At 47.2% G+C, this 27,631-nt stretch overlaps 1 protein-coding gene across 5 annotated transcripts in view; it reads right to left on the reverse strand.

Moving 5' to 3' along the window:
* Window positions 1-27,565, reverse strand: part of DYNC2I1 (dynein 2 intermediate chain 1) — a 40,420-nt gene extending 12,855 nt beyond the window's left edge. Inside the window, exons 1-15 of one of the 5 annotated variants that reach the window (XR_013639501.1) lie at window positions 27,459-27,565; window positions 25,352-25,405; window positions 23,336-24,586; window positions 22,170-22,244; window positions 20,907-21,102; window positions 20,165-20,270; window positions 19,165-19,291; window positions 18,546-18,657; window positions 16,605-16,699; window positions 15,035-15,164; window positions 14,297-14,475; window positions 12,613-12,778; window positions 11,929-12,024; window positions 6,581-6,668; window positions 2,223-2,274 (exon numbers count right to left, since the gene is read on the reverse strand). Coding sequence is in view for 4 of the 5 variants with exons in the window: in XM_078871020.1 (XP_078727146.1) it covers window positions 2,223-2,274; window positions 6,607-6,668; window positions 11,929-12,024; window positions 12,613-12,778; window positions 14,297-14,475; window positions 15,035-15,164; window positions 16,605-16,699; window positions 18,546-18,657; window positions 19,165-19,291; window positions 20,165-20,270; window positions 20,907-21,102; window positions 22,170-22,244; window positions 23,336-24,586; window positions 25,352-25,405; window positions 27,459-27,473 (2,716 nt within the window). In the remaining variant the exon portion in view is untranslated. The remainder of the gene's footprint in view (window positions 1-2,222; window positions 2,275-6,580; window positions 6,669-11,928; window positions 12,025-12,612; window positions 12,779-14,296; window positions 14,476-15,034; window positions 15,165-16,604; window positions 16,700-18,545; window positions 18,658-19,164; window positions 19,292-20,164; window positions 20,271-20,906; window positions 21,103-22,169; window positions 22,245-23,335; window positions 24,587-25,351; window positions 25,406-27,458) is intronic. The other 4 variants (XM_078871021.1, XM_078871022.1, XM_078871023.1 and 1 more) reach the window with 4 other exon arrangements.
* Window positions 27,566-27,631: the final 66 nt, after the last annotated feature.

The raw sequence follows: 27,631 nt of genomic DNA on the forward strand, positions 1-27,631 counted from the left end.
TAACACCAACCCTAGCAACTCACATCCTGAGCAACTCATACCCTGGCAACTGACACACCCTAACAACGCACTCCCTAACACCAACCCTAGCAACTCACATCCTGAGCACCTCATACCCTAGCAACTGACTTGCACCACGCACTCCGACAACTCACACGAGGCTTGTAATGAATTACACCTTCACTGTGACCCGATTAACTATCGTGATTCACTTCAGGAACGTATCGTTTCATTTGTGCTCATTAGCTACTTCTCGTTTGTATTGGCTGCCATGCGTGTCCTCGTTTGTTCCGTCTTATTCACCATTAGCCCGAAGGTAACATTTGTACATAATTAGCATACATTGCAAGTAACCGATTCTCACCCACAAGACTAAAAAAAATCAGGCATCGTGGACGTGAGAATAGATTTGAATTAACAAATCGATTGTCACACCCACGGATAGCACCCCCACCACCACCCCCACCAGTTTGTCTCCCTTGACGACATGCACACAGCCCCCCCACCACACCGTACCCCCACCACCCCTCCTCCCCAATCTGCCCAGCCCACTGACCCTGATGGTAATGCGGCTCTCATTATCGCCTCGGCAGTCCCCAGCGCCTGCGAGTTAACCACGAGACAATGAGTGCCGACGCCTGGCACGTCGCGAGCCGCACGGGGAGCCGCTCCACCGTCACCTCCTGATCGTTTAACAGGTTTTATTCTCCCTGGCCTCGCTAATTGAAATACTTGCAAAGCTGAACGTATCGTTTTTTTATTATTATCCCGCTCAAGCGCGCATGCGCGTGTGTTTTTAATATATATGCCGAATGTGCCGGGCAATGATAGCCCTGGGCGTGCGGAGAAAACAGGGCATTGCGGAATCTGCCTCCGCACCACGGGGACGCCCACAAGTCACCACCGTCCCGTCGCGGCTAACGAGCGGTCATTAGCCGCGTGTCAGACGGCGCGTCACAAACGCGGCGCGCGGCACGGAACGGCGCCGTGCCGAGCCGTGCCGTGCCGAGCCCCGCGCGGGGGGACCGGCCCGCATTGAGGAGGCGTCTCCACGGCAACCCGTAGCAGAAAGCCCCACAGCCTCCGGCTGCGCCGGGGAACAAATCGGCAACGCGACCACGAACAAACGGAATGGGGAGCGGTCACGGAGTGCGGTCACGCCGCAAGCCCCCGGGGGAATGCAGCCCACGGGGTCGGGCTGGCAGGGCTGGGGCTGGCCACGTGATGGGTTGATTGCTCGTGTGATTAGCGTAATGGGTTAATAATATCATCATTAACAAGCATTTAGCAGGAGCGTCTGGTAACCCAGCGGCATTGGCTTACAAGCCCGTCTCTGTCGACGAGACCCGCAAGGTCCTGAGTGTGTTCACTTAAATAAATGCTGCTGGATCATGCTGGTCTGATGGGCCAAATTTGTTTTGTTATATGCCTTCACATCATCAACCGTGAGCCACTTCGCGCTGGACAAAAGCATATCTAAGCCGTCGCCGTCGTCGCCGCCTCACGCAGCCCTACGATTTAAAAATCAACCGAGCACCAGCGCGAGAGCGGATTTCACCGCTCCATCTCCGCAAAGGACCACCCTCTCAGGCATGTCCTCTCCTTGAGCTGCCACTGTAACTAGTGACGCATCTTTCCCTAGCCCACTTACTCATCTTAATAAGACGTAAAAACGATTTTTTTACTTTTTATTTTATCAGGTAAAGCCCACGAAGCTATATAGCTCTTTTTCAGAAGCGACCTGACCACAAATTATAGCTCAGCGAAGTGGCTTATCATGTGGAAATGTATAGTAGCCAAATACTCCAATCACATATTTCAAACGTGGAGGGAAAAAACCGGACACAGAGAAAAATGCATGTGACCACGGGAAGAACATGCTAACTCCAAATACACAGGCATCAGGATCGTGATTGAACCCACGACCTCCTGTATACCAGGCGAGATCTGATCAGGTTTCTTTCGGTTAAGTCACGTCTAAAATCTGATTAGGTGATAAACAACGCGATGGTGTAATAGGTGTACGCGACAGGTTCTGTGGCAGGTCACGTGACAGCTGTGGCCGAATGTGATTGGTCGCGATTGGCGATGTGTTATAGGTGCGAGAAGTGCCATGCGAGAACACAACTAGTTCGTGTGATTGGGTGTGACGGATCTTGTGCAGGCAACGTGACAAATCTTGTGAAAGGTTGTAGCTGGTCGTGTGACGAATAATCGCTCACCTAGGTCGCTCAGGGAGCCAGCCGCATCTGCTGTGGGCATCTCCAACACCACCTGGCACATTCACACCACACACGCACGCACGCAGGTGAATGCTATACACACGAGTACGCACATGCTTATCCACTTACTTACATGCATACATACACTGTCCTTCCTTCACACCTCCAATCAGCATGGCTGGCTACGCGGTGCAAAAGAAGTTCAACATACATACAAATACACACATAAAGGCATGAATTTTTAAAGGAATGTGCAGATAGCAGGAAACTGGAGTACCTAAAGAAAGCTAAAAAACATACGCGGGGATAAAACTAATTCTAGATTTGGAGTTTTCGTGACTGCAAGGATCCGTACTCTTTGGTTATTTCGGTAAAGTCACGTAGGTGAAAATAAAAAAATAAGAATAAAAATTAAGAATAAAATAGAAATTTCGATATAAAGCTTTCGTGACTGCAGGGATTCATTTTCTTGGTTCTTTCGGTAAAGTCACGTAGAAGGGAAATAATAAAAATAAAACATTATAAAATACAATTCTCACGACGTTTCGGCCACAACACAAGCAGCCGACGGCTCCCTTCTACGATTTACCGAAAGAACCAAGAAAATAGAAATAACTAAATTAAATCACGACGTTTCGGCTAATTTAGTTTTTTGCTGTGGTTGTCCCACCTGATGACGGAAGCTTGTGTTGTTTCCGAAACGTCGTGATTTAATTTAGTTATTTCTATTTTATTCTTTATTTTTATTCTCATTTTTTATTTTCACCTACGTGACTTTACCGAGAAGAACCAACAAGGTGTTTTTTTATCGATGGGTTCACAATCCTAATGGCTTACTTGCTGTACCTTCACCTACTGGTCACCTCACATATCCCAGTGGCTCTGAGTTTGAGGACTACCCACGATTGCCCCAAAGTGCACTCTTTTTGCCCAGTCCATCATGAATGCACCATGCTGACCGCACATCGTAAGCTCTTCGGAACAACACCGCTTTAGGCCTGTTGCACAACTGGCTCAGACTCAAGGATGGATCCCGAACATTTTCAGGTGACCGGTTCCAGGCCTTGGGGCCGAAGACCCCCCTGCACAAGGTTTACGCGAGGGTATAGCAGGCAGCAAGTCACCGTGGGCTGCGGATAGTAGACTCCATCGACTGGGCTCTGTTGAGGCTCGTACACACTGCCCGGTGAGGTAGGACGGAGTGGATTGATGCAGACTGTTGCAGACAAGTAGGCATCGGTTGCCATTGCCCTTTATTACACGTTTTAACTCACTCTGCCTGTTGTTGACGTTGTTGTTGTCGTTATTGTATCCTCAAATCTTGACACTCAATTTTAACCCACTTCCCATTGTGGTATCGACTGCAAACTTGGTATACTTATGTCATACTGATGACAATACTATATTCTATCATAAAAAATAAAATATATATATTTTTTAACATTCTTTTTTATATGTTATGTTTCGGCTTGGGTCTAATTGTCCACGGTCAACTGATATTGGCTGTAATTGGCCACGGTCCCTTACGTTATGGCAAGCTTCGAGGCCACTTCCTGGAGTCGTGGAGTTCTTCCATTACGAGTACATTTCATAAAAGCGTGTTTAAAAAAAAAAGTTTTTAAAATATTACCTATTTCTCTAGCAGACTCTTGAGTTATAATGACTCTTGTCCTGCACAATAATGTTCGTCCTATTCCATTAGTAAGTGTTTGGCGTGTGGGAGGAAATCCGAGCAACCACCAGAGAACACCCACCCATAATGAAGGGATAACACAAAAATTTCACAACCATGGATCACCTCCGATTAACACGGTTGGCTACGTATGGCGCGAAAGAAGTGCAACAGACATACATTCCATTTCTCTCATGCCATCTCTTTTACATCTTGCAGCCCAATTACAAACCCATGTTCCACATTGCGCAGGAAACCCAGCTACATCACACGTGGGCTCCTACGCCAGCCGTGCGTGTGCTCAGGCACGCACCACTCACCTCCTATCATAACACATGGCCTGGACGGTGACCTCAAATAATTACCGTTCTCTCACGGAGCTAAGAATGCACTCGGGGAAGGCTTAAGTGATGCCACTCGGAGCGCTGGTGTTGAGTGAGGCGAGGCTTGTGATCTTCGCACCGCGAGGTTGTGTTGGAATGTGGGGGAAAACATTTTTCCCCACTCGTCCAATTGGATTTTAATAGCACGTGTTTGCAAGATGGTTGGATTGTTGCATCGCGGAACTGTGAGGGAGAGCGACAGCTTGTGGAAGTCTTCGTCCAGCAGCAGATTGTTCGTGGCTGATGTTGACGCTTCCAATTGCATTCATTCACGTTGTATGTATGTATGTTGTCTTGAGATGAGCAGGAGACATTCTCAAGTGCATGACCCCACGAGAGATAATGGCCTTTTTGGAGGTAATATCACTGAATGATTGTGCAGCTCTTCATGGTTGTGTGATGTGTTGTCCAGAACGGGAGCTTCTTCAGGAGTTGTTGAATCGAGATCCAATTCTCCAGTTTCTGAAGAAGCTCGCAGCACGTGGAGAAAATAATGTTGGACGTCGTGGAACAACATACGGTAACATCCAGAAAACGCAATATCGTTGAACTACTTCTGAGGTCTTTCATTCGCCTCGCATCAATACGAGGGGCACCACACCTTCTCACAGGCTCTGCTACAGAGGTGTCCATCGGACGTCAATCAAACAGTGGAATTAAGCCCAAGTAAATGACAAATCACGTTCTATATTTCTATGTGATGGGCTTTTTTCATGCATTCATTTGTGACTGGGCTAAGACTAGGAAACGCACGAAACTCCAGTGTAAGACTGATCTACAGTGAAGCAGTTTGATCGACAGGTGGCTTTTAGGATTGGAACCCAGGACCTCCGGCAGTGGTACCGGCTCTGAGCTCCAACACCATATCAGACCCTTTAGTATTTAAAGTAAATCCGTAGGATTTGCGCGATCTAACCCAAAAATATTGGTCGCAAAAGCCTACATGTTAAACAGACCCTTTGGTATGTATGTATGTTGAATTTCTTTCACACCATTACATAGACAACCATGCTAATCATCGAGCTGCCCTCTCGTGGAATGCTATGTAAAATAAAAGACAGGGAAATTAACTTTCTTCACTGGGCAGGCAGCCAGTGATCAGGGCAAGCAGTGCTTGGCTGTTTGAGCTCACAGTTCACCCATAAATTGATGAACACGCTTGGTTTGTGAAAGGTGCCCTGCACTGCACCTGCTGCTTTAAGCTTTTCTCCTAAGACTGAACCCAAAACACTCGCTGCTTTTGTTTGACATTGCAGACTCTGCTAGTGTCTCACACAGGGCCATGGTGGAACACTGGGAGAGATGGATGGGGTGGATCGAGATGTGAGGTTGAGACGTGGCGTGAATCTTACCCAAAACAAAGCCCACGGACACAAACTTGGTTGCACCACTCAAAAACAGGCTCCACTTTAGAATGCAATTACACTCAGCGTCTATATAACATCTGAATGCAAACGCCATCTCAAGGAAATGTAGGCCACCCTGCCAATAGATAAAAACATTAATTTAAAAAAACACGTGAGAAATGCAGGATGCTCAGCCGAAGGAAGGTAGTTTGATGTTGACTAGCGACCAACTTTACCAGGGCATCTAAGTAACCCTTTACAAACCTGCACACCAAGCACAACCAACAAATCTAACACACCCGCTCCCCCTGTACACCTATCTCACCCAACAAACACAGCACACCCCACACACCAACGCATCAGCACAAACAACTCACCCAGTACAATCAACATGCCTTGCACATTCAATGTACCAGCACACATACCAAACCCTGCACACAGCAACACACCCAGCAAGACCCAACACACCCTGCACACACGACACATTCTCATACACACTCTGCCCACTCTGCATTCACAAACACACCCTGAGCAAGGAGCGCACTCGGTACAACCCACACACCCTGCACACCACACACACTCCGCACACCCTGCAGGTTACAAGAGGCGCCCTTGACAGCTCACGATGACCCGAGCCTGCCTCCCGTACAGACACCAAGTGCCACTCGCCATGAACCCCTCTTCCCTTATAAGGTGCCATGTAGTGGACACACTATCTCTAAAGCACTCAAACATTCATTTCCCTTAAACAAACACGTCCCGACAGCCGTGTTTGAGTTTGCAGCCGAAATAAATGATGCTGTCATCTCACGACCACCGGCCGCCCGTACATGAGATCTGGGCCTTGTAACGCGCAATCGTCATCAGCGCCGCATGTGCGCGCGCGTGTGTTTTTGAGCATTTGTGAAACTATGTGTGCATGTGAGTGAGAGTGGCCACCCGTGTGTGCATGCGTACGTGCGTGTTGATGCACAATCTCTCACCCACAGGTTCATGACGCCTCCCTCCTCCAGGGAGGCCAGCTGGTATGACAAGCCAGAACGTTCTGTGTGGGAGGAGATGCACATCATCATCCTCGTCGTCATCGCCATCGTTATCGTCATTATCAACACTAAATACATCATCATCAAATGCCACCTTTCTCATAACCAAGTACCGCACCGTCATGTCACCATTGTTACGTAGCACGACGCCACCGGCTCGTCGCTATCAACAACATCACCGGCATCAATATGCACAATAACCACACCATCACCAAACACGCCACCACTGCCACCAAGCACCAGTCACATAGTCGTTATAAAGAACACCACCACCATTAGCATCATCAAAACATCGTCAAAATCATTTTCATCATCAAGCACACCATCGGGTTCATCATTGCACGGTTGGCTATGTACTGTACAAAAGAAGTTCAACATACGTACATCATGAAGCACAACACAAAACACACCACTACCAGCATCATCCGTTTCAAATACCACACAACACATCATCATATCTTGATGAAAGTCAACACCATCAGTCCTTCATAAGCAAGCAAGCACATCATCATCATCATCTTCATCATTGTCTTCAAACACAGTACCTCCACCACCATCATCATGTACATCATAATCGTCATCATCAAGCATGCCATCAGCACATCAACAACACATTTGCAATGATACACACGTTAACACCATTGGAACTTCCTTTGCCAGTAGCAAAGTATGATAATTGTTTTTTTACCCTTTTTACCTGGCAACAAAACTGACTGGCTCTAAGAAAAGCTGTGTGGAGTGTGGACCAATCAATTTCAAGGACAGTGCATACATTATCAGAGTTATGTTTTTTGTTTGCAATCCGACCGCAGGTATTGTGGTCAGATAAAAAAGGGTAAAAAACCAATTACACACGTCGTTTTGACTCCATTAGCCTTGGAATTTGAGGACATAATTGAAGCCAGAACCGTTTTCCCTGAGTCAGCCATCTGTTTTAATTTCCAGACTGCATTCTGCCCCCTGTAAGTTGTTGGGGTTTTTTTTAACAAGAGGTCCGCTGGGAATCGATACTTCATTTTGCAGGTAGGTGGTAGCCTCAGGAATTCGGCTGCTCTGGGTCTCTAGACAATCACTGCATTTCAATAAATGTACCTAGCAAAACCACTTGCACGGCGAGTGTCACACTGTGGGCCCCAGATTGAGGAGGCTGCAAACTCCACCTCGGTTTTTCCATTCTCAGGTGAAAGCGTGATCGGAATTCACTGGCAGTGGCTTCATAAGCAGAGCTTTCTCCGCCACACGCAGCCCACGGAGCCTCCCAGGAGGACTGCTCTGGTCGGAGCCCAGCACTGGTGCAGCATCATCACCATCCTCAACATCCTCAACATCCATCATCCTTCACCATCATCCATTATTGCCATCGCATTCCAATTACCAATTAATCCACCTGTACACATCACCTGCGTATGGAAACTGGATCCATGCGTCACCACTGTTCACGTACCATGCTGTGTAACATCACTGTCCATTGCACTGTGTGTACGGCCAGCTGTCTGGCGTGCCGCTTGTGTATACGGCCCATCATCTGGTCTGTGTGTAAAGGGAGCTATCTGATCTGGTGTGGCCACACCTCTATTCCCCTACCATGGAATGCACGTGTGCTCAAAGTCTGAGTTTACACGCAGTCCAGTACTACGCTAAAGGAATATACAACTCAAAAAGCAAACAGCTTTTTTTTGCAGATAGGTTCCTATAATGTGTCCCAATTTGTCCGAGAAGTCTGAAGCTTCGTGAAAGTGGATATGCGTTAAAATCACAGTCCAGCAGTCCATCATAGCACTTGAGTGATGCCAATGCACAGCCGTTATATTTACAATATTGGGAGTATCATCACAATACATCACTCGACTCCTATAAATATGCACCCAACCTTGACAATCAAGGATTATTTTCTCAACAATGTTGGACAGCCCAGGACACACAGCCGAGGCATGCATCTACAGGATAAGACACATACATTATATAACAAATTAAACAAGCAGACAATAAGCCTCCTTCCCATATCTGTTTCTCCACACACACAAAAATGCCATTTTTTTACACATCCCATCAGACACACAGCCTTCTGGGAGATTTCCTTAAGCCACGTTGGTTTAATACAAGTGTAGAGGATGTTCGTAACATCCTCACACACGAACACGACACAACCACGGGTTAAGGGTCAGGGGTCACGGGAGCACTGTCGTGCACGACACGCAATCCGATGATTGAGTGGGACACTCTGATAGGATTGGTGCGGAGAAGGATTGTAAAAGGGTAGAAAAATACGAGAATGTGATTGGCGGGAAAGGGGGGAGACGGGCTAGAAAAAGGGATGGAGTTGAAGAGTTCGGGGTTGGCTTTGGATGACAAGTGGAAGTGTGGCGTAAGTTCGCGTTGAAAATAAATATCCTTCTTAACCAGCTCAAGTCTCCTCTTCACAAGCAAGCATAACTTATTCATAATATAGGTTTTTGGGTCAGATCGCGTTATTTATAAATGTGTCGTAACCCTCCACCACCCGACACGGCCAAACAGTAAAAAATGCGTCACGTTTTTCAGAGAACAAAATAATTCACTTCTTTAGCCCACCGGTGTGTTGAAGAGAGAATCAACATCATTTCAAAATTTGAGTCGTACGACGTTTCGCTGATAATTACAATCAGCTTCATCGGGCAAGAATGGTGAGGCTCTCCTGTTGCTCCAGTCTTAAATAGAGCAGCAGCAGGGCATAACTGAGGTTGTCTTCCTTTAAGCCGATCCCGCAGGCGCTGCTTAGGGCATAAACCGCAAACTGCTGCTCTCAGTACCGCTGCGACAAGAAGCCGCTACTGGCACCACTGGCGTCCCACCAGCGCGGCGCTCTGTGGCCTATCGATGGAGCCCGGCTCATGTGCGAACGACACGTGGGTCGAGGTCGAGGGTGCTGTGGTGTATCCTGTCCAGCGTACCTGGCTCCAGCTGAAGGACCACATGGCTCTGTTACTCGTCAGCGCCCTCGTGCATGTGCCTCACATCTGTGGCTGCATTTTTGTGATGTGACGCCTTGTTGTCCTCAGCATGGGTTAAAATTTTGGTTTTTGTTAAATCTCTCTTTTATCCCCCCAATTTTATCCAGAATGTACCGTCAGCGTCGCATCACGAGACAAAGAATCCATTCGTATCTCTCGCAGAGCAGTGAAACCCTACGTATTAGAGAACAGCAAATGTAAGTGGATATCACAGAGCTACATCTGAGACCCCGTCAAGTGACCTCTGTCCCATACGGTAGCGAGCAGCACTTTCCCACCCGCTCTCCCACTGAGAATAATGTTCATCACGTGAAAGTGAAATACATTTATTTCTAAAATCTCAGGATTGGAACATAGCCAGATTAAGCACAGAACCAAACTTAGCGTTATGCTTTTATTTTATCACGTAATTGGTGACTGAGCCGTCACCTTTAACTCGCTGCACTTGAGAACCCAGTTGGGACCACAGGTGGCAGCTTGGATTCAAACCCAGCTGTGCCAGCTCAGCACTCTGACCTCTTGAGCCACCAGGCCAGCTCAATGTGGACTAAGGTTGCCCACACGTACGGCCCCGTGCCGATACTGAAATGCAAACCGATGCCCCTGTCTGCGTGGCACTGGGGGCAAATAATGTGTCAGAGTGCAGAGCCAAAGACACTGAGGACTTGGGTTCGAATCCAGGTTTCGGCCACGATTAAACCGAATTCTCAAATGTAACGAGTTAATGGTTCCAGCTAGGTCACCAACGACCACACAAAAAAGTGCCATTCAACAATTCTCTCCTTGATCTTGTCCTGATGATACTTGATGTAGTTTCTCAAGCAAAACATGATATCGAAATTGTACATTCTTTTGTGAGAACTGTTCTTCAACTTACAACATACCCGCGTCCTGAAACAATTGGCACGTTAAACACTTACACACATGACAATAAAAGTTGTTTGGCTTTGTCGGGTGGTGGAGGGGTCTTAAATAGCAAAAATTTGGCCAGAGCATTACTCGGCATGAATAAATAAATAAAAATATATTCATCATAAATATTAACGGCAAAAAACCTACTTGTTAAGTTAATGACACACTATTAGGGCAGGGACTATACCGAGGGGTCTCTATGCATGTTGGTCAGAGCTGGAAAGCAATCGTGGGTGACCTATATCCCAGCGAGCAGAGAACACTGGGTTTGTCCTGCATAAAGGTGTCATCTCGCATCCACCGTGGGAACCATGCGCTCGATATGATGAATATTTAAAGTGCCTAAATAATAAACAGTGGCAGCTCACGGACACAGCATCTGTATGCATAATAAATGCATCCGAGCACCCACAAAGAAGCATAATTGAGGACGGTGCTGTCAGCCTCAAGGAGAAAATGGAGCTGCCCAGGGAGTGGCATTGTGTTATTTTAGGGCAGCACGGGTGGCAGAGGCGGCGTACAAGACATACTTAAATAGCGTCTAAATGTTACCGCATCTCAAGACGCCACGCAGTAAAACAGTGGGCGTACTTATTCTATAGGGGGGGCAGTAAATCACAGGCAAATAATAACATGAAACGATTTCAGTCTGGACTTAAACAGGGCCAGGGAATCAACAGCGCTGATGGGTGGGGGAAGGAAGTTACATAAAATGGAGACAGCAGAGGAGAATGAGCGATGGAGCAGAGGGTACTTGGAGAGTAACGTGATATGAGAGGAGAGAAGTAGGAGAGTGTGTGGAGGGGAGTAGAGTGAGATGAGACGGGAGAGGTAGGAGAGAGCGTGGAGGGGAGTAGAGGGAGATGAGACAGGAGAGGTGATAGAGTGCTTAGAGGGGAGTAGAGTGAGATGAGAGGGAAGAGGTAGGAGAGTGCGTGGAGGGGAATAGAGTGAGATGAGAGGTAGGAGAGTGTGTGGAGGGGAGTAGAGTGAGATGAGAGTAGAGAGGTAGGAGAGTCCTTGGAGGGGAGTAGAGTGAGATGAGAAGGGAGAGGTAGGAGAGTGGGTTGAATGGAGTAGAGTGAGATGAGAGTTAGGAGAGTGCGTAGAGGGGAGTAGAGTGAGATTAGAGGGGAGAGTGGGTTGAGGGGAGTAGAGTGAGATGAGAGTTAGGAGAGTGCGTGGAGGGGAGTAGAGTGAGATGAGAGGGGAGAGGTAGGAGAGTGAGTGGAGGGGAGTAGAGTGAGATGAGACAGCAGAGATAAGAGAGTGTGTGGAGAGGAGAGTCGAGTGGCAGTGGCTTTGGTGGACCTGACCCATTGGGGGTGCCGCCTGCTGCTCTTCGGTGTGGTGTAATGACCTGTGGGTGAGCGTGCAGATAGGGGAACGGATGGTGTCGGCACTGGCTCCACGGCACGCACTGGCGTCGAGTGCCCTGTGCCCGAAGCCGCACCCACTGCAAGGCACAGCACAAACAACAGCGCCAGCAGCAATATACGTGGTGAGTCTAAATGGAACATGGATGTAAGTGTTATTTCCTAATTGTTTATGCCTCAAACGTACAGAAAATGGATATTATTCCCCACAAACTTTGCTTTTGTGACCAGGACAGTGCTATTTTGAAATTTACCTATTCTCAATGAGAAAACGTGGTGTGCATTTGTGTTATTCCTTCACGTAAAGTCCTGGTCACAAAAGCAAAGTTTGTGGGGAATAATAGCCATTTTCTATACTTTTGAGGCATAAGCATTAAGAAAATAACACTTACTACCCAGGAACAAAAATCGTGTTACAAAGTGTAGCTCAAAGTTTTCATTCTAGATTTGAAGCTTTCGTGACTGCAAGGATTCATAAACTTAGTTTTTTTCGGTAAAGTCACGTAGGTAAAAAAATTAAATTAATAAAAAATAAAAAAATAAAAAAGTTTTACTTGATCTCGTTCGGGGTCCCAACAGCATCTTTACACAGCCTGCTTACCGGGGATGGAGGCGGGGTGGGCGGGGAACGTGCTACGAGGGGGCTAGCGGGCACGGTTGCCCCATACCTGTCGAGTAGGTGGGCAGGCGCAGCGGCCAGACGTGCTCGCCGTCGTCCCGCAGTGCGCGGTGCAGGGCGGGCGGCTCCCGCGGGTCCCACAGCAGCAGGCCGCCCGCCTCCGTCCCTGCAAACAGCAGCCCGGCGCGGTCCAGCCCAAAGCAGCAGCAGGAAACCTTGGAGGACAGGGAGAGAGGATCAGGGTTATGCCTCTCTTTCTCTTCTCCTCCAACCGGTCGTCGCACCAACGTTGAGGACTCGATGCAAATTGTACATCAATAATTATAACATTACATTTAAGACGACTGGAGCGAATAAAACCGAGCAAACTTTTTTCTACACTCGTAAGAAAAAGTGTATTGAATCTTGAAATTAAGCAGGAATCACTAATCATGATAACTAATAAATTTTACGTGGGTTGCCGGTCTGGATACCCACCTGTGATGTGTGTCCTGGGTGGACAGAAGATCGAGCATTGTTAATGAGAAAACAAAAAGCCTGACAGTAACAGGAAGACACCCCATTATATCACTCTCCAGTGATGTCAATGTGGCATCACTTCCATACATTTCAATACAACACCAAAGCAGTGATACCGCGAGGGCAATATGACGCAGCACTGTTTAGTAAGCTTCAAACTTAAATTAAACTTCCCAGGAGACACAATATCGGCATTAGCTACTGGGTTTTTTTGTTGCGTCATCCTTTAAAGGAGGGTATGGATGGGATTAAGGGAAGGGTTGGGGCTACGGTTATGATTAATGCCAGTGTTAGAAATAGGGGCGAGTTGTTCGAGTTAGATGCAGAGCCGTAGGACTTGAGTTAGTGCCTACGTCTGAGGTTTATAGTGAAGATTAGGGAAACGATTAGTTGTGTGAATGCACAGGGTTAAAATTGGAGTTATGGTTATTATGGACTAGGGGTAAAGATTAAGAGGCTAGGATTAGGATTAGAGTTTCTGGTGCAGCTTGTGTTTACCGCTGGGATTATATCTGAATGGTTGTAAATCTTGAGCCTGGAGTAGCACACTGTCTTGATCCTGCAAACCATATTTTCTTTCAAATTCCAGTACCAAGATCTACCCGATGTATACTGGGTATTGTCATTGCCACTTTGTGCATTACAGTGACAATTTCTGACCGATATTGAGTATTCCCACTGTGACACGCATTTACACAGAGTTCCTTCCAGATGACAGCCGAAGCTGTGACCGGGGTCCGGCACTGGCAGTTTTCGGCACATATATAAATGCCTATTATCAAACAAAACATTTCTAATATCATAATTTTATCATCATAATTTACTTATTTATCCAAGAACGTCATGTTGATTCATATAACTATTTGCAAGGGGTTCGTGCATTGGGTATTATGTTAGGATGTATTCAGCCAATTAATGATGAGCAATTGTTATACACGTGGGAGGAAACCACAGCACCCGCAGGAACCCACGCCCTGTGCGAGGGAGCAACACTCAATCCCCGTATAGATGGATGCAGGCAGATGGCAATTCTTCTACTTGACTTGCTTACCGCCTTCTACTGGCAAGCCAGGGTATGGCACCTCAACGCCCACGGGGGAAGGAAGTTTCGGTTACAAAAAAAAAATTCGGTTTTAAATCGTTACCGGTTCAGTGGTTACCTTTTAACAACATTCGTACATATATGTAGCATATAAAGCAACACAAGTTCTCACCTCTGGCTCACTGAGCAGCACCCTCTGTGGTTGAGATGGTTGCCTGAGGTCCCAGACGCACAATACCACACAGCGGGTGAGCACGGCGTCCACCTGCGCCCCGCTCGGCCCGGGAGGATGGACGCTCAGCAGCATGTGCCTCTGCACTTCAGAGACGTGCAACCTCGACACAGTGCGGCCTGTACACAGTGTGCACGCGCACACACAGCATACACACACACAAAGATAACAATTTCAATGTATAACTGCAACCCTGGTGGATCCGCTGTTCACAATTGGAAGGTTGACAGATCAATTTTTGATCATGGGCTGAGTACCACTTTTGGAGGGATTCAACAGCAGTTGTCCTATGGATAGACTAGCCCTGTTACAGGGTACATGGAAACTCCACCACTGGCTTAGGGCAATAATCAGGATGTGACCACGGCCTCCTCAATGCTTATTTAAGCAGGAAATGACTTTGACTGAACGTTTAATACGCAACCGCACCTTTACATGCACGAGGGACAACATTAGAGAAGAAGGGTGCAATTGGTAGAGAGGGGGTGAGGACAGGGACCTGGATTCAAACCCAGACTTTGAGCAGCTCTGACAGGGCATTAATTAGCTCCCTGATGCACCAAGCCACCTCCTTGTTTTGAAGCCACTTTCAATCCAAAACCTGTTCATACAGTGCCCTCTACTGGAGAAAAAAGCATGGAACGGTGTGTGCGTGTGGTGGGGTGGCATATCGAGTACCGTGCAAAAACGGGAGGTCCGTGTGTAGAGGGTAAAAGCTGCTCCCGACTGAGAGGCTGCTGGTGCGTGTCTCGAGATTCCTTGAGGCTTCCTTCTCTGTCCACTCCTCCTCCAGCAGCACAGACACCACCTTGGCAGGTAATGATGATTTTTTTTTGATAGAGCACACTTTACGCAAGGGAGCCTCAGAGCGCTTTGCACAGAAATAAGCAACTTATCACATCACACCTCAAAAAACTGCAAAGGCACCTCCAGCAGATGTTCCTGTGTGGCACAAGGTGCCAGAGCACCTATCCTGCAAGCGGGCATTAGTCTGCTGGTAGGGGAAAGAGATTGCTATTTGTCATCCCAAATGAGTAATTTGCGGGTAATTTTTTTAATTTGGCTAATTTGGGCCAAACTCTTTGGTTCTTTCAGTAAAGTCACGTAGGTAAAAACAAAATAAAATAAAACAAATCACAAATGCTGAAGCATTTTCTTGCTGTGGTTGTTCCACCTGATGAAGATTGCTTGTGTTGCGATCGAAACGTCGTGATTTGTTTTATTTTATTTATACCTACGTGACTTTACCGAAAGAACCAAAGAGTATGGATTCCTGTAGTCATGAAAGCTTCAAATCAAGATTAATTTGGACCATGGTCTACTCGATTTGACTGACGTTAGGGGATAATCCAGTGTGAAGTGGATGGCATGTACTTCATGGTTAACACACTCGTAGGGTGGCTTGCTGGGTTCGAACCACGAACCTCTGCAAAAAACGGCAAACCCGCTACCGCCGGGCCACGTCACTGCCCCGATGCACTGCAAAAAGCCGAGCCACCATCCAGCACGTGAACATGAAGTATAATTCAGCACACAGGCATGATGATACCATCCAGCAAACATATGCATCAAACAGGAGATCCAGCACACAGACAAGATACGATCACCTAGCACGGTGCTTCACAACCTGTGTGCCGCGGCACGCCAGTGTGACACGCAAAGACCCAGATGTGCTGCAGTATTTTTGGAATTACCGGAAAGAACATCGCTGTTCGCAAGCTTGGATAGACGAACTCTCTGTGCCAATTAGTGGCTGTTCCAGGCACCACCCCCCACGTCCCATTCTCCCCTCTCTATTGGTCACGGCGTAGTACGGTAGATACCCGTCAACCCCCACTCCCGGCCAACTATCCACCCAGGCCCACAGTTATTTTTGGTTTGGTGTGCCATAAAACTCGAGCATGCTCGAAAATGTGGTGCGGAGAGAAACAGGTTGAGAGGCACAAACGCATAAGGTGTCATTCAGCACACCAACGGTCGTTTCATCCAATACACAAACCAGACAAATCATCTGACACAAAACACACGGGAATATCATCCAGCACAGACATGGATACCATTCAGCACACAGGACACCAAGATAAAGAGGTGTAAATTCATCTCTAAATCGGTCATCATTCAGCACAAACACAAGTTCTGGGATTTTTCCACAGCACGTCAGATGGTACAGCTACAGCATTAGCAGCCGTAGCAGCTACAGCAGCAGCAACAGCAGCAGCTATAGCAGCAGGAACTACGCGTGCCGTGCCTGGAAGGCGGAGGCCAGGAAGCGCTGCAGGCGTTGCGCGTCGAGCTGCTGCTCCTCCCTTGTTCCCACGCCTCCTCGAGCATCGTCCGCTGGGCCTGCAGACAGAAGCGGAGTGCTGTGAGCAGTGGCGCAGCTATCGAGTGTGCAGGCAATGAAACTGCACCAGGGCCTATGGGCGCAAGGCTATGAAAAATGGTGGGGGGGGGGGCAGGGGGAGTGGAAATTGGACAGGGAACCTCACATTATTCCTTGTACCGGGACACATGCCAACCACGCTACGCGACCGAGTGTGGCGATCACACAGTCCACATGGGCCAGATATTAATTATTTAATAATTACGTTTGCTTACCCAGCAAAGCTTCGCCGAGTCTCATGACTCTTTTTTTATTCAGGAGGGTCCTGCCAAATGTTTGCAGTGGGGGTGTTGCTGCTGTGTGTCATCCCAATGGATTCACACCGTGAACAACAAGCGGTAAACAAGCTACCGCTGGGTCACAAAGAGCAGGCATTGGGTTCCCCACCCCTGGTCTGTAGGAACAAGGAGATGGATAGGGATGGGGTTGGAGTTAGGGCTACAGATTTCATCTCCATCCTACAGAGCAGTCGAATTGTGCACGACAGTCCCAACACTTGCTATCCCAACAGCACTGTGTATCATGCACCAGATTCACGTCTTGACAAAACGGCCAACATGCATTACTACCCAGGTCGTGATTTGTCCGTCTGTTGAAAATAATTACTTTAACATGAAATAAGTCCAATAGATTTTATTAAACCATTTGTGTGAACTAAATCAAAGTCATCCACTTTAGGAGGGTACGTGCCCGAAACCAGGACATCCACCGAGAATACGGAGTGATGAGAGCCGCTAGCATGCGGGAGGAGAGCGACGGAATTTTGCGTTGAGTGACCACGGGATGGTTGCAGTCTGGGAAGGTCTTTATTGGATCAAGGCTGACAATGGCTTCTCAAAATGTAGCAATTATAGCCTGTATGTGAAAATGTTGTGTTTCATTTACCATTTATCATTTCATATCCATTCTTAATTGTAATATCATCACCATGCATGACCTATGTAATGTTGGATTAAGCCCTCCTTACCTCATCGCCATCTCTAACGGTGCTACAAAGTCACAATCCAGCTCGCCCATGTACATGAGCTCATCTCATCACTCCATCTTGGCTTCCCTCTTAGAAGTGCTCTCTCCTTTGGCTGCCATTGTCACCAGTCTCATCCACAGGCCATCATCCGCCTTCCATCGATAGGTCCTGTCCAAGCGACTTCCTTCACTAGTTAAGAAGATGTCTCTAATTTGCATGTGTTGTCCTACACATGTGCTTATCTTTCTGTCTCTCGGTGTTAATTCCCAGTACACACTGCCCTGTGTATTTTTCAGCAGAAGTTCCATTTTCTTTTTTCAGTGTTCATGTACTCACTAAGGAGGTAACTGCAAAGTCTGGCTCGCCGGATTAATACGGATGGACATGAAATCCAGCTCCCCGGGGTTTTACTGTATATGACGCTGGGATGTGTATATTGAGGAACGTACGTGATATAGGTATATCCTGTGGGGATATTACAGTGGCAGTGGTGCATAAGCACAAATCACATAAAACTCGATATATTCATCATTAACACTGCCTGTAAATGAAAAGTATGTAAAAGGTGATGTTTGGGACAATGGGCATGTGCTATGAAGAAGAGTCATTGCCTTCATAGGGCCATTGCCCTTCTTCATAGCATATGCCCCAAACGCAAGTGATTATGTACTTTTCCTTTTAATGCAGTGTTGCAGATGAATGTGTGAAGTTTGTTTGATATCGGTACATGTGTTGTTGTGGGTGTGTGCACGGTGTAGATACACGCACGTATAGAAAACATATGCAGAGTACCAGTGTAGTGTATGATGATAAAAAATGTGTAACAGACTCTGGCCGACCTGCACACACAGTGGGGCCTTCCCCTGGGTGCTGGCTCCACTTCTCCTCCGTCTCAATCTCCTCCGTCTGCACCTCTCGCTCCACATTGTCCTCGCCGCACTGGACGTACGCCTGCACAAAACACTCGCATCACCACACTGCACCATGCCTGCACTTCACCACACTGCACATATATCGACACGTGGCACTCGCATCACCACACTGGACTATGCTTGCACATCGTCATCATCATCATCATCAGAAACACGTGAGTGACCAAGGCCCGTTGAGTAATTGTTCATCGCTTTGTAAAAGGCCTCTTGCACGGTTAGTGTCACCACACATCTGATGGGACCCACGAGTCCCTCTGGACGACTGGACAGTGCGATGATGAATATGGCCAATATCACATCACCACATTGCACTGTCTACACACAACACTCATACTACCACACTGCACCTGAACATAACAATGCAAATAATCCTGCATACAGCAATCATATCACTACATTGCACATAACCCCAGCACACAGCACTCACCTGATACATAATGAGGTGGGGCAACTGTGAGGTGAGCTACCTGTGATGCGAGGTATATGTCGGGCAAGTGACCTGTGATGTACCCTTGTCGCGGGGTACCTGCTTGGTGTTGGAGCGACCGTAGGCTGAAATATAGGCGTCGTATTCGCTAACTGGGGGCATGTCCAGCAGGTCAAAAGTCACGGTGTCCAGCTGAATCATGCGCAGCACCTCCAGGCCACGCTTGCTGCAACAAAAACATCACCATACCTCTGCACTTGGCAACACTACGCCTACTTCATATGCATACATTAGCGCGGTTGGCTACGTACGGTGCAAAAGAAGTTCAACATACGTACATGAACTCTGCAAACAGGTGAGAACCCGTTGCGAAAAAAAGGAGTGGTGAGACCTGGGTAAAAACTATGCAAAACATCTCCGTGCAGAAAAACGAACAGCACAGTGATAAAAAATCAAGACTAGATTTTTTAAAAGCAAAATAAGTGAAGATTATCAAACAAATGCTGGATGAAGGCCTCGCTAATCCATCGCCATCTCTCTCAGTTCTGCATGCTGTAAAATTCCACCTGGCATCCTGCCCACGAGCTGATTTAATCGCTCCATCCTCACTGTGCACAATTCCTCACTTGCCTCTTTTTGCAATCTTGCACATGGTTATAGTGTGTACGAATACACAACAAAGTGGCAATACATTTAACAGAAATAAACTACAAAGGACACATAACGTTTTATTTTTCTCATAATAAGATATGTTTTTTGGACAAGAAGTTTACATTTTATCATTCCTATAAGATTTCCAAAGAATGTTCTTTATAAAAAATAATGCATTTTAAAGAACATAACCCATTTTGACAAAGAAGTGAATTTGAAACCCAGTAACTGTAGTTTGCATCGTAGGTTCATGAGGTGTGCATAGGGGGGTTCCACCTTTGAGTGGTACCGAGTGGTGCATTATTCCGCAACTAGCAAAATCATTTTCACTTAAAATGTCATGGGAAGACTTACAGATGTTCTCATGACAGCTACCACAAAAAGTGGAGGATCCCGGGACAAGGCAGGACCTGCTAGGTGGCAACCCTCGGTGGCCAGTATCACTCACCGCTGTTTGGCCACCACCTTCCGAGTAGCAGTGCGCTCTCCGGCCCCCGTGAAGTCGATAAACGTCTTCCCGCTGCCGCTTCTGCTTGCTCTCGCACTCTGGGGCTCTGCACAGATGGGCGCACGGTGCTGCAGGTAATCCGGGCTGCAGGGGCACGTGGCTGTGCCTTAACGTGTCAGCTAGCTTGCACGGCAAAGTTCTGCGAGGGAACTCTCAATGCCATGATCATTGTACGGCTCTGTTGGTTGAAGGCCTACCCACGCCATGTAAGTCACGTGTGTTTCTTAATGATATTTCACCATGCCGGTGAGTGCAGGTTTATGAAGGGGATGGGGGAGATAGGATGCCCAGGACCGGTTCAGATATCACTGGCTGATTAGCCGTGGCCAGGAATCGAACTCAGGTTTCGTTGTTCACAGTGCAGTACACTTACCACTGTGCCACCGCTCCACCTACCATGACTATAGTATGCAATTGTGACATTAAGAACACTTTACTGCGTGTGAAAAGGTCAGTCACACCATGTACAAAAACTGCACTGGGTGAGGTTATTTGGTCAGTACAGATATGTGATGGTCACGTGACATGTGACGCAATACTGTGGGGCCCCGGCAGAATGTGTGCAGGGTGAGGGGACTGAGATGGGTGTGGTGTGCGTGCGTGAGATGAACTGCGTGTGAGATGAGTGTGCGTGAGAGGGTATATGAGATGAGCGTGTGTGAGACGAGTGTGCGCGTAGAACCTGCAGCTGCTGGGGGCACCTCATCCCTTGGGCTCCAGGATGCAACGCGCTCATTCTCAGCGGCGATGGCCCGGCGCACGGCCTCAAGCTCGCGATTGGAGCCCGGGTGACCTTCGCTGACCTCCCTCGAGGCCTTCACCTCCACCACCTTCTCCTCAGCACTGCCCTCCTCATCCTCAAAGTCATCATCATAATCCTGACACACACACACCAGCGACAAGATGGTGTTGCAGCACATACAGACAATGGGGGAACACATGAGGAACTGAATACTTAGAGTATACAATGAGAAAGATTCCCTGTATAGCCTTAATACACTTTTGGGGCAAGTGCTATTAGCAGGCACTTTGGGTGTACACGCACATGGTTATTGAAAAACTAATGCAAAGTCTATTTATAACAGACACCTGGTTGACCTGAATAGTGAGAGACATAGACCTCCCTTTTCTGTAGTCACCATCCATAAACAATGTGTGTGTGCTCATTGGCCCTGTTTAGTGTTTTTTTTTGTGTTGGGGTTGTTGGACTGATGGCACATTACATGTTCTCTTTTTCTGCAAATGTTTCATGTGTACGTGTATGTGGCAGAGTTTATCTGCATTGCCATGATAGATGACACGTGTTATAATTATGGCAATTACTAGTGCATTGCCATTCTTAGAATCATTAACATGTTATTATTATTGTGGGTTTAGAACCGAGCACATAATCAGGTGGTCAAGAGTCCAGGCATCTACTTTGTTCATCTCATTATCTCCTGTTTGCTGTTACAATGTATTTCTTACCCAGGTATCCCTTGTAAAAGTGACTTCTCATCTCAATGGGCTGTTACCTGGTCTAAAGATAAAGGAATTGCATCAGACTTTAAATTACACAAAATATACATTCGAACCTGATTTGATTTGTGCTTGTGCAGCACTGCCAACAGTCCCTAACTTATTCTATGTTACTATCAGGCTCGTGGTGTCCATCTCAGACAAGCGTAAAAAAAATCAGCTCAGTTGGCTCGGACATATCTTCAGAAGAGAACAAAACTACATCGGGGAAAAAAGCTGATGAACATGAAAGCACCAAGGTGAATACTGGGAGGCAGGCATTTGAAAAGGTAGTTTGGAGTGGTGGGCTAGAATATGAAAGACTGTGTTGAGTGGATGTGAAGATGACCCAGGACATGAATGAGTGGAGAAAAAAGACCAGGAGGTCAGACCTCACGTGAGTGGAAATGATGTCAGAAGGAAGAAAACTAGACTGTGATTAGAGCACCTCAAAGTCATCCTCGTACTCCGCTGCTGCGTCATCCTGCGGAGATGAAGGCCGGATTGCACCGGCGGCTCCAGGCTGTCGAAGAGAAACACACGACCGTCACAGCCTGCACAACCAATTACTCTTTTACCTGCTCACCCATCTGTCCACCCACCTACCACTCAGCCATCCAGCTACCCATCTACCCCACAACTTAGTGGGCTGCTGTTCGTGCAGAATTAGATGGGCATGGCATAGCCTAATGGTAGATCCTAACCCAGGTGTAGTCACATACACATCGACACTTTGGTGGTAAGTGGATCATGTAGAATCTAGATTTGAAGTTTTCGTGAGTATGGATCATGTAGATTTGTAAAACTCGGTGACATGACCTAGCAGTGACGCGTTCACCATGAGTTGCAGAGTTTTGAATCCGGCTGTGTATTCACCAAAAATATATGAGCCATCTGCTTCACTGTGGACATCAAAGATCCCGTGATGTTATTCGCAAAAGTAGGTCATTGTGTATCAACCGTCACTGTCTGAACATGCAAAATTTGAAAAATTACCTATAAACGAATCAACTGGAATCTACATAGCAAACATCACCCCTATGGCAAACAAATGGCAGAATCCTCTTTAAAAAGAGTCATGAGACTCAGTGAGGCTTTCCTGCCGAAATAAACATAATAATGATAATCAACCTACTGGGCTGTGATATGGCCAGGAGGTAACAGTACATAAAACATGTTCTTCATTCTCCGTAGACATACGGGGGTTATTCCATTGTATGCCTCAGTTTTCTCTGGTACATCCATTTCCTCTAACATGCAAAAGCACTCCTGATTGGACTTGGCCACAATATCCCAAATGCAGGACCTTTAATGAGGCTTTCTTGGATAAATGCATTCATTATTATGAAGAGGAAGACCTTCATAACCACACGTGTTTCTGCTACACAATTTATATGATGACCAAACTCAAGCAGAAGAGTTATGCGCCTCGGCCCATTACAGTAAGACACTGCAAACACATTGTGTGGCTTTGCTACGTTTTTTTTATCTCACAACAGGGAATAGACAATAGCATAGGGCTTTACCAACAGCACCGTGATTACAGGCACGGCTTATGACAGCTGAACCCCTGTGCTCCACTACCCACCCGTACACAGCAGATGCAGCACACACCTGTGAGGGCCTCACCAGGCCTGTGGAGTCGGCTCCCAGGGCAGATCCTCCTCCGCCACCTGTGGTTGCAGTGCTGTCCCTGTGTCTCCTTCCCGCACTCCCTTCCGCCTCCGCATACCTCACCCTTCTTTTGTCCCCGTTCTCAGCACGACGCGTGTGATCATCTCTGTCCCGCTCCACATCCCTGTCCCTGCCCTCCTTTCGCTCCCTCTCCCGACCTTTGTCTCTGTCTCGTTCTTTATGCCTTTCTCTGTCCCTCTCCTTGTCTCTTTCTTTGTCTTTCTCGCTGACGCTTCGCTTGTCCCTATCTCTCTCTGTGTGTTTATCCCTGTCTTTGTCTCGGTTTCTTTCTGCATCTCTCTCTTTATCTCTATCTCTGTGTCCCTCTCTGTCTCGATATTTCTCTCTCTCTCTGTGTCTGTCTCTCTCCTTGTCTCGTTCCTTGTCCCCTTCTTTGTCTCTCCTTGTGTCCATTTCTCTCTCCTTGTCCCTGTCTCTCTCCCTGCGTTTCTCTCGGTCTCTCTCCTTATCCTTGTGCCTCTCTCGATCTGCTAATTTCCCTCCATCCCTCTCCACGTCACGATCTCTGTGTGTCTCATGGTTCCTGTGCCTCTCTCTGTCCTTTTCTCGGACTTCTCTGTCACTCACTTGATACCCATCGAGTGCCCCCTTGCCTCTCTCCCTCCGACTGCCCTCATCTTTCTTTGTCAAAGTTTCTTCTTCCTTTCGGCTACTCCTGTGTCTGTCTGCATCACGGTCTCCACCCAACATCCTTTCCTTGTCCCTCCTCTTCTCCTTCTCTCCATCTTGACCTCGCTCTCTCTCTTTCACTCTCTCTTCTTTTCCAGCATCCCTATCTCTCTTGTCTCTACGCTCATGAATGCCCACTGTAGCCCCGTCGGCCTCTTGCTCCCGCTCCCTCCTCCTCTCTTTCTCTTTGTCTCTCTTTGGTTTATCTTCAACACGATCGTGCCTTTCCCTTTGCTCCTGGCGCTCTCTTCTATCTTTCCCTTTTTCCTGTTCTCCCTCTTTTAACCTCTCCCTGTTGCTGTGTCGCGCAGGGTCCTCGTCCCTCTCCCGACGCTTGTCCCTGCTCTTGTCTCCTGCGGTTTCTCCCGGCCGCCTCCTCTCCCCATCCCTTTCACCTCGGACCCTCTCCTCGCCTCTCCCCTCCTCTGCTTGTCGTCGCTGCTCCCTGCGCCTCCTGCGCTCAGCCTCCTCCGCCTCCTTCATGTCGGCATGCACGCCCTGCTAGCCGGGACAGGCAATGGCACGCCGCATCAACGTCGCAGCCCATGCAGACGCACAAGCACCACCGGCAGCACAGAGCCACACGTGGCGATAAACGGCGCATGCAGTTTTAATCACATGAAAACCTCTTGAAGCTGGACTATTTAAAAAAAATTTATTTCAAGTAATATATGAACAGAATACACTGTACTCTTTGGTTCTTTCGGTAAAGTCACGCAGGTATAATATAAAATAAATCACGACGTTTCGATCGCAACACAAGCGGTGGTCCTCAGGCAGAAAAAATATAATCCAAAAATAGAATCCAGCAGTGCTGGATTATAGAATGCAGCAGTGCTGGATGATATTTTTTCCGCCTGAGGACGACCGCTTGTGTTGGGATCGAAACGTCGTGATTTATTTTATTTTATACCTACGTGATTTTACCGAACGTACCAAAGAGTATGGATTCCTGCAGTCACGAAAGCTTCAAATCCAGATAAAATACACTGTACTTAAATAATTAAACCATTCATTATGGTTGTATTTATTGTTTGTTTCTTAATTGCATTTTAATTCATTAATGATGACAATGCCACATCCTTCCTTGTGCAGCTTAATTAGCACCCAGTGTTCTGGTCAGAGTTTTTGGTATTTTTTTCTTTCTTTTTTTAGTTTTTCAGTCGCCTTTCCAGCATACCTTAAATTCCGGCTTACCCCAATTCGGTTTCAAGAGGTTTAACTTTAATTAATTAGACGTGAAGTCAATACGAAATTAGCTCCCACTTTTAGCTGGTTCTTCAAGTCTTCTGATTTCCAAGTGTCTTCTTTGGTCCTTTTCTGAAAAATAAAAATAAAGGACACGTAAAACTTAGTGAGCCAGGTGTGTGCGGCGGTAAAGTTATAAAACAGTTTATAGTGAGGGGAAACACACACTGTTCACGGAATGCACTCCAATCAAGGTCCAAAATAACAACAAAAGCACGACCTCTATTTATCGGACCTATGTTGGAAGGTGGCCGACGCCAAGTAAAGTATAACAATAAAGGAAATCTTGATTTAAAGCTTTCGTGACTGCAGGGATTAATATAAAACAATATAAAATAATATTGTTTTATATTTTGACTATTTTATTGTTTCCCTTTTACGTGACTTTACCGAAAGAACCAAGAATATAAATAAAGGAAATCGTTCTATTTTCTCATTAACTTTATTAATTTTGCCATGTTGTTACTTTTAGGCTTGTTTACCCATGAAAGCCTCGTCGAGTCTCATAAGTATTTTAAGGAGGGTTCTGCCAAGATTTCGCAGTAGGGGGCGATGATTGCTATACTATACATGTATTTCAATTCAATCTATTTTTAATGTAATTTTTAAACTCTTAGCGTGACACTGGCACACAATGACCTCCTCGTGCAAATGATGTCACAAGCTCTTCAATGTTCACTTTGAAACACACGACGCGTATTTTTGCGGTCAATGCCCCTTCGGTAATAACCATGGTGGCCGCTCGAATTAAACCGTTAAGTCCATAATAGAGGTTTCTTGGGATAGATCGCGTAAATATATAAATGTGTCGTTAAACCCGCCACCACCCGACACAGCCAACTAGTAAGAGGAGTCACGTAAACAGAACGTGGCCAATTCGTCACTAGTACAGCACACCTGTGTGTTGGAGAGCCAAGCCACAACATTTACAATCTGAGTACGACGTTTCGCCAGTAATTACAACTAGCTTCATCGGGCTATGGCGAGATGTGAACTACCTCGCCAGGTATACAGGAGGTCGTGGGTTTGACCCTGACGCCTGTATATTTGGAGTTTGCATGTTCTCCCTGTGGTCGAGCGGATTTTTCTCAAGGTCCTCCGGCTTTTCCCTCCACATTTGAAATATGAGATTAAAATATTTGGCTGTCAAAGATTTCTACGCGATAAGCCATTTTGTTGAACTATCATCTGTGGCCAGGTCGCTTCTAAAAAATAGCTATATAGCTCAGTGGGCCTTAACCTGGTAAAATAAAAATAAAGTTTACTTTATAGTTTAGTTTAGTCGTGTCTGTGTTATGATTGGGTCATATCGGAGTCATATTTGCGGCACATCTGGGTCATGGATCGGTCATAATTCGGTCATTTTGGGGTAATGGTTGTGACGTGATTGTGTCAGGTCTGGTTCATTCGTATCTGGGTCACTTGATGGGTCACATCTGGGTCTTGGTCTTGACTGGGTTATAATGAGGTCACGGACGGATTAGGTTAAATTAAAAGCGGATGGGAGCCCGCTCAATCGGTGGCCGGCGGCAAAAAGAAAAACCACCTGAAGCGATTGTCCCCTCAACTCGTGCTGCTTTTAATGGTTAACCACGGGAACTGAATTAATTTTGGCGCAGTAACTACAACTTTAATCCACACCTCGCCTTCCTTTGCAACAACCCTCGCTCTCTCTCTCTCCCCTGCAGTCATGCGCGTGTGTGTGTTCAGACTTGAAAATCACCGGTCTTCGCTTAAACTTTCTTGGATTTTCTGTTTGCACATAGTCACATAGTCACTTTAAGATGTTTTCTTGTTAATTTTTTGTTTGTTTGTTGCGGTTGCACCCGATTCAAGAGCCGAACGCCTCACAGGGCTATACCTAATAAATGAACTTGAACTTGAAAGCGACGGCTGAGTGCGCGCACACTCAACCCGTAGCGCGTTCTCCAATCCCCGCGCACTCGACCCCCCCCCCCCCCACTAACGGTATCGACGGGCGCGCCCACCCCGGTAGACCTTGCTCAGGCAAGGCCGATGTCGCACGCTCCGGACTAGGCCCCACGCGGTGCAAACACCGCCCCGGACGCGCGGGACCGCACGACGAGCCACGGCGGTAGAGACCAGCGTAGGTGGCCCCCGTTACCTCGCGTGACGCCATGAGGAGTGCGGCTGTAGGCGACGAGGAGGCCCAAACGAGGTGGTGATGAGAGGCGCGATCTGCCCGTAACACACTCAGCACGCCTGGGCCATCTCCATGGCGACGCCGGTGGTGACTCGAGGGGGGTGTGGTAGGAGAGGGGGCGGGCTCTGAGCAAT

The sequence above is a fragment of the Lampetra fluviatilis genome, chromosome 31, assembly GCF_964198595.1.
Source record: "Lampetra fluviatilis chromosome 31, kcLamFluv1.1, whole genome shotgun sequence".
Taxonomy (NCBI): Eukaryota; Metazoa; Chordata; class Hyperoartia; order Petromyzontiformes; family Petromyzontidae; genus Lampetra; species Lampetra fluviatilis.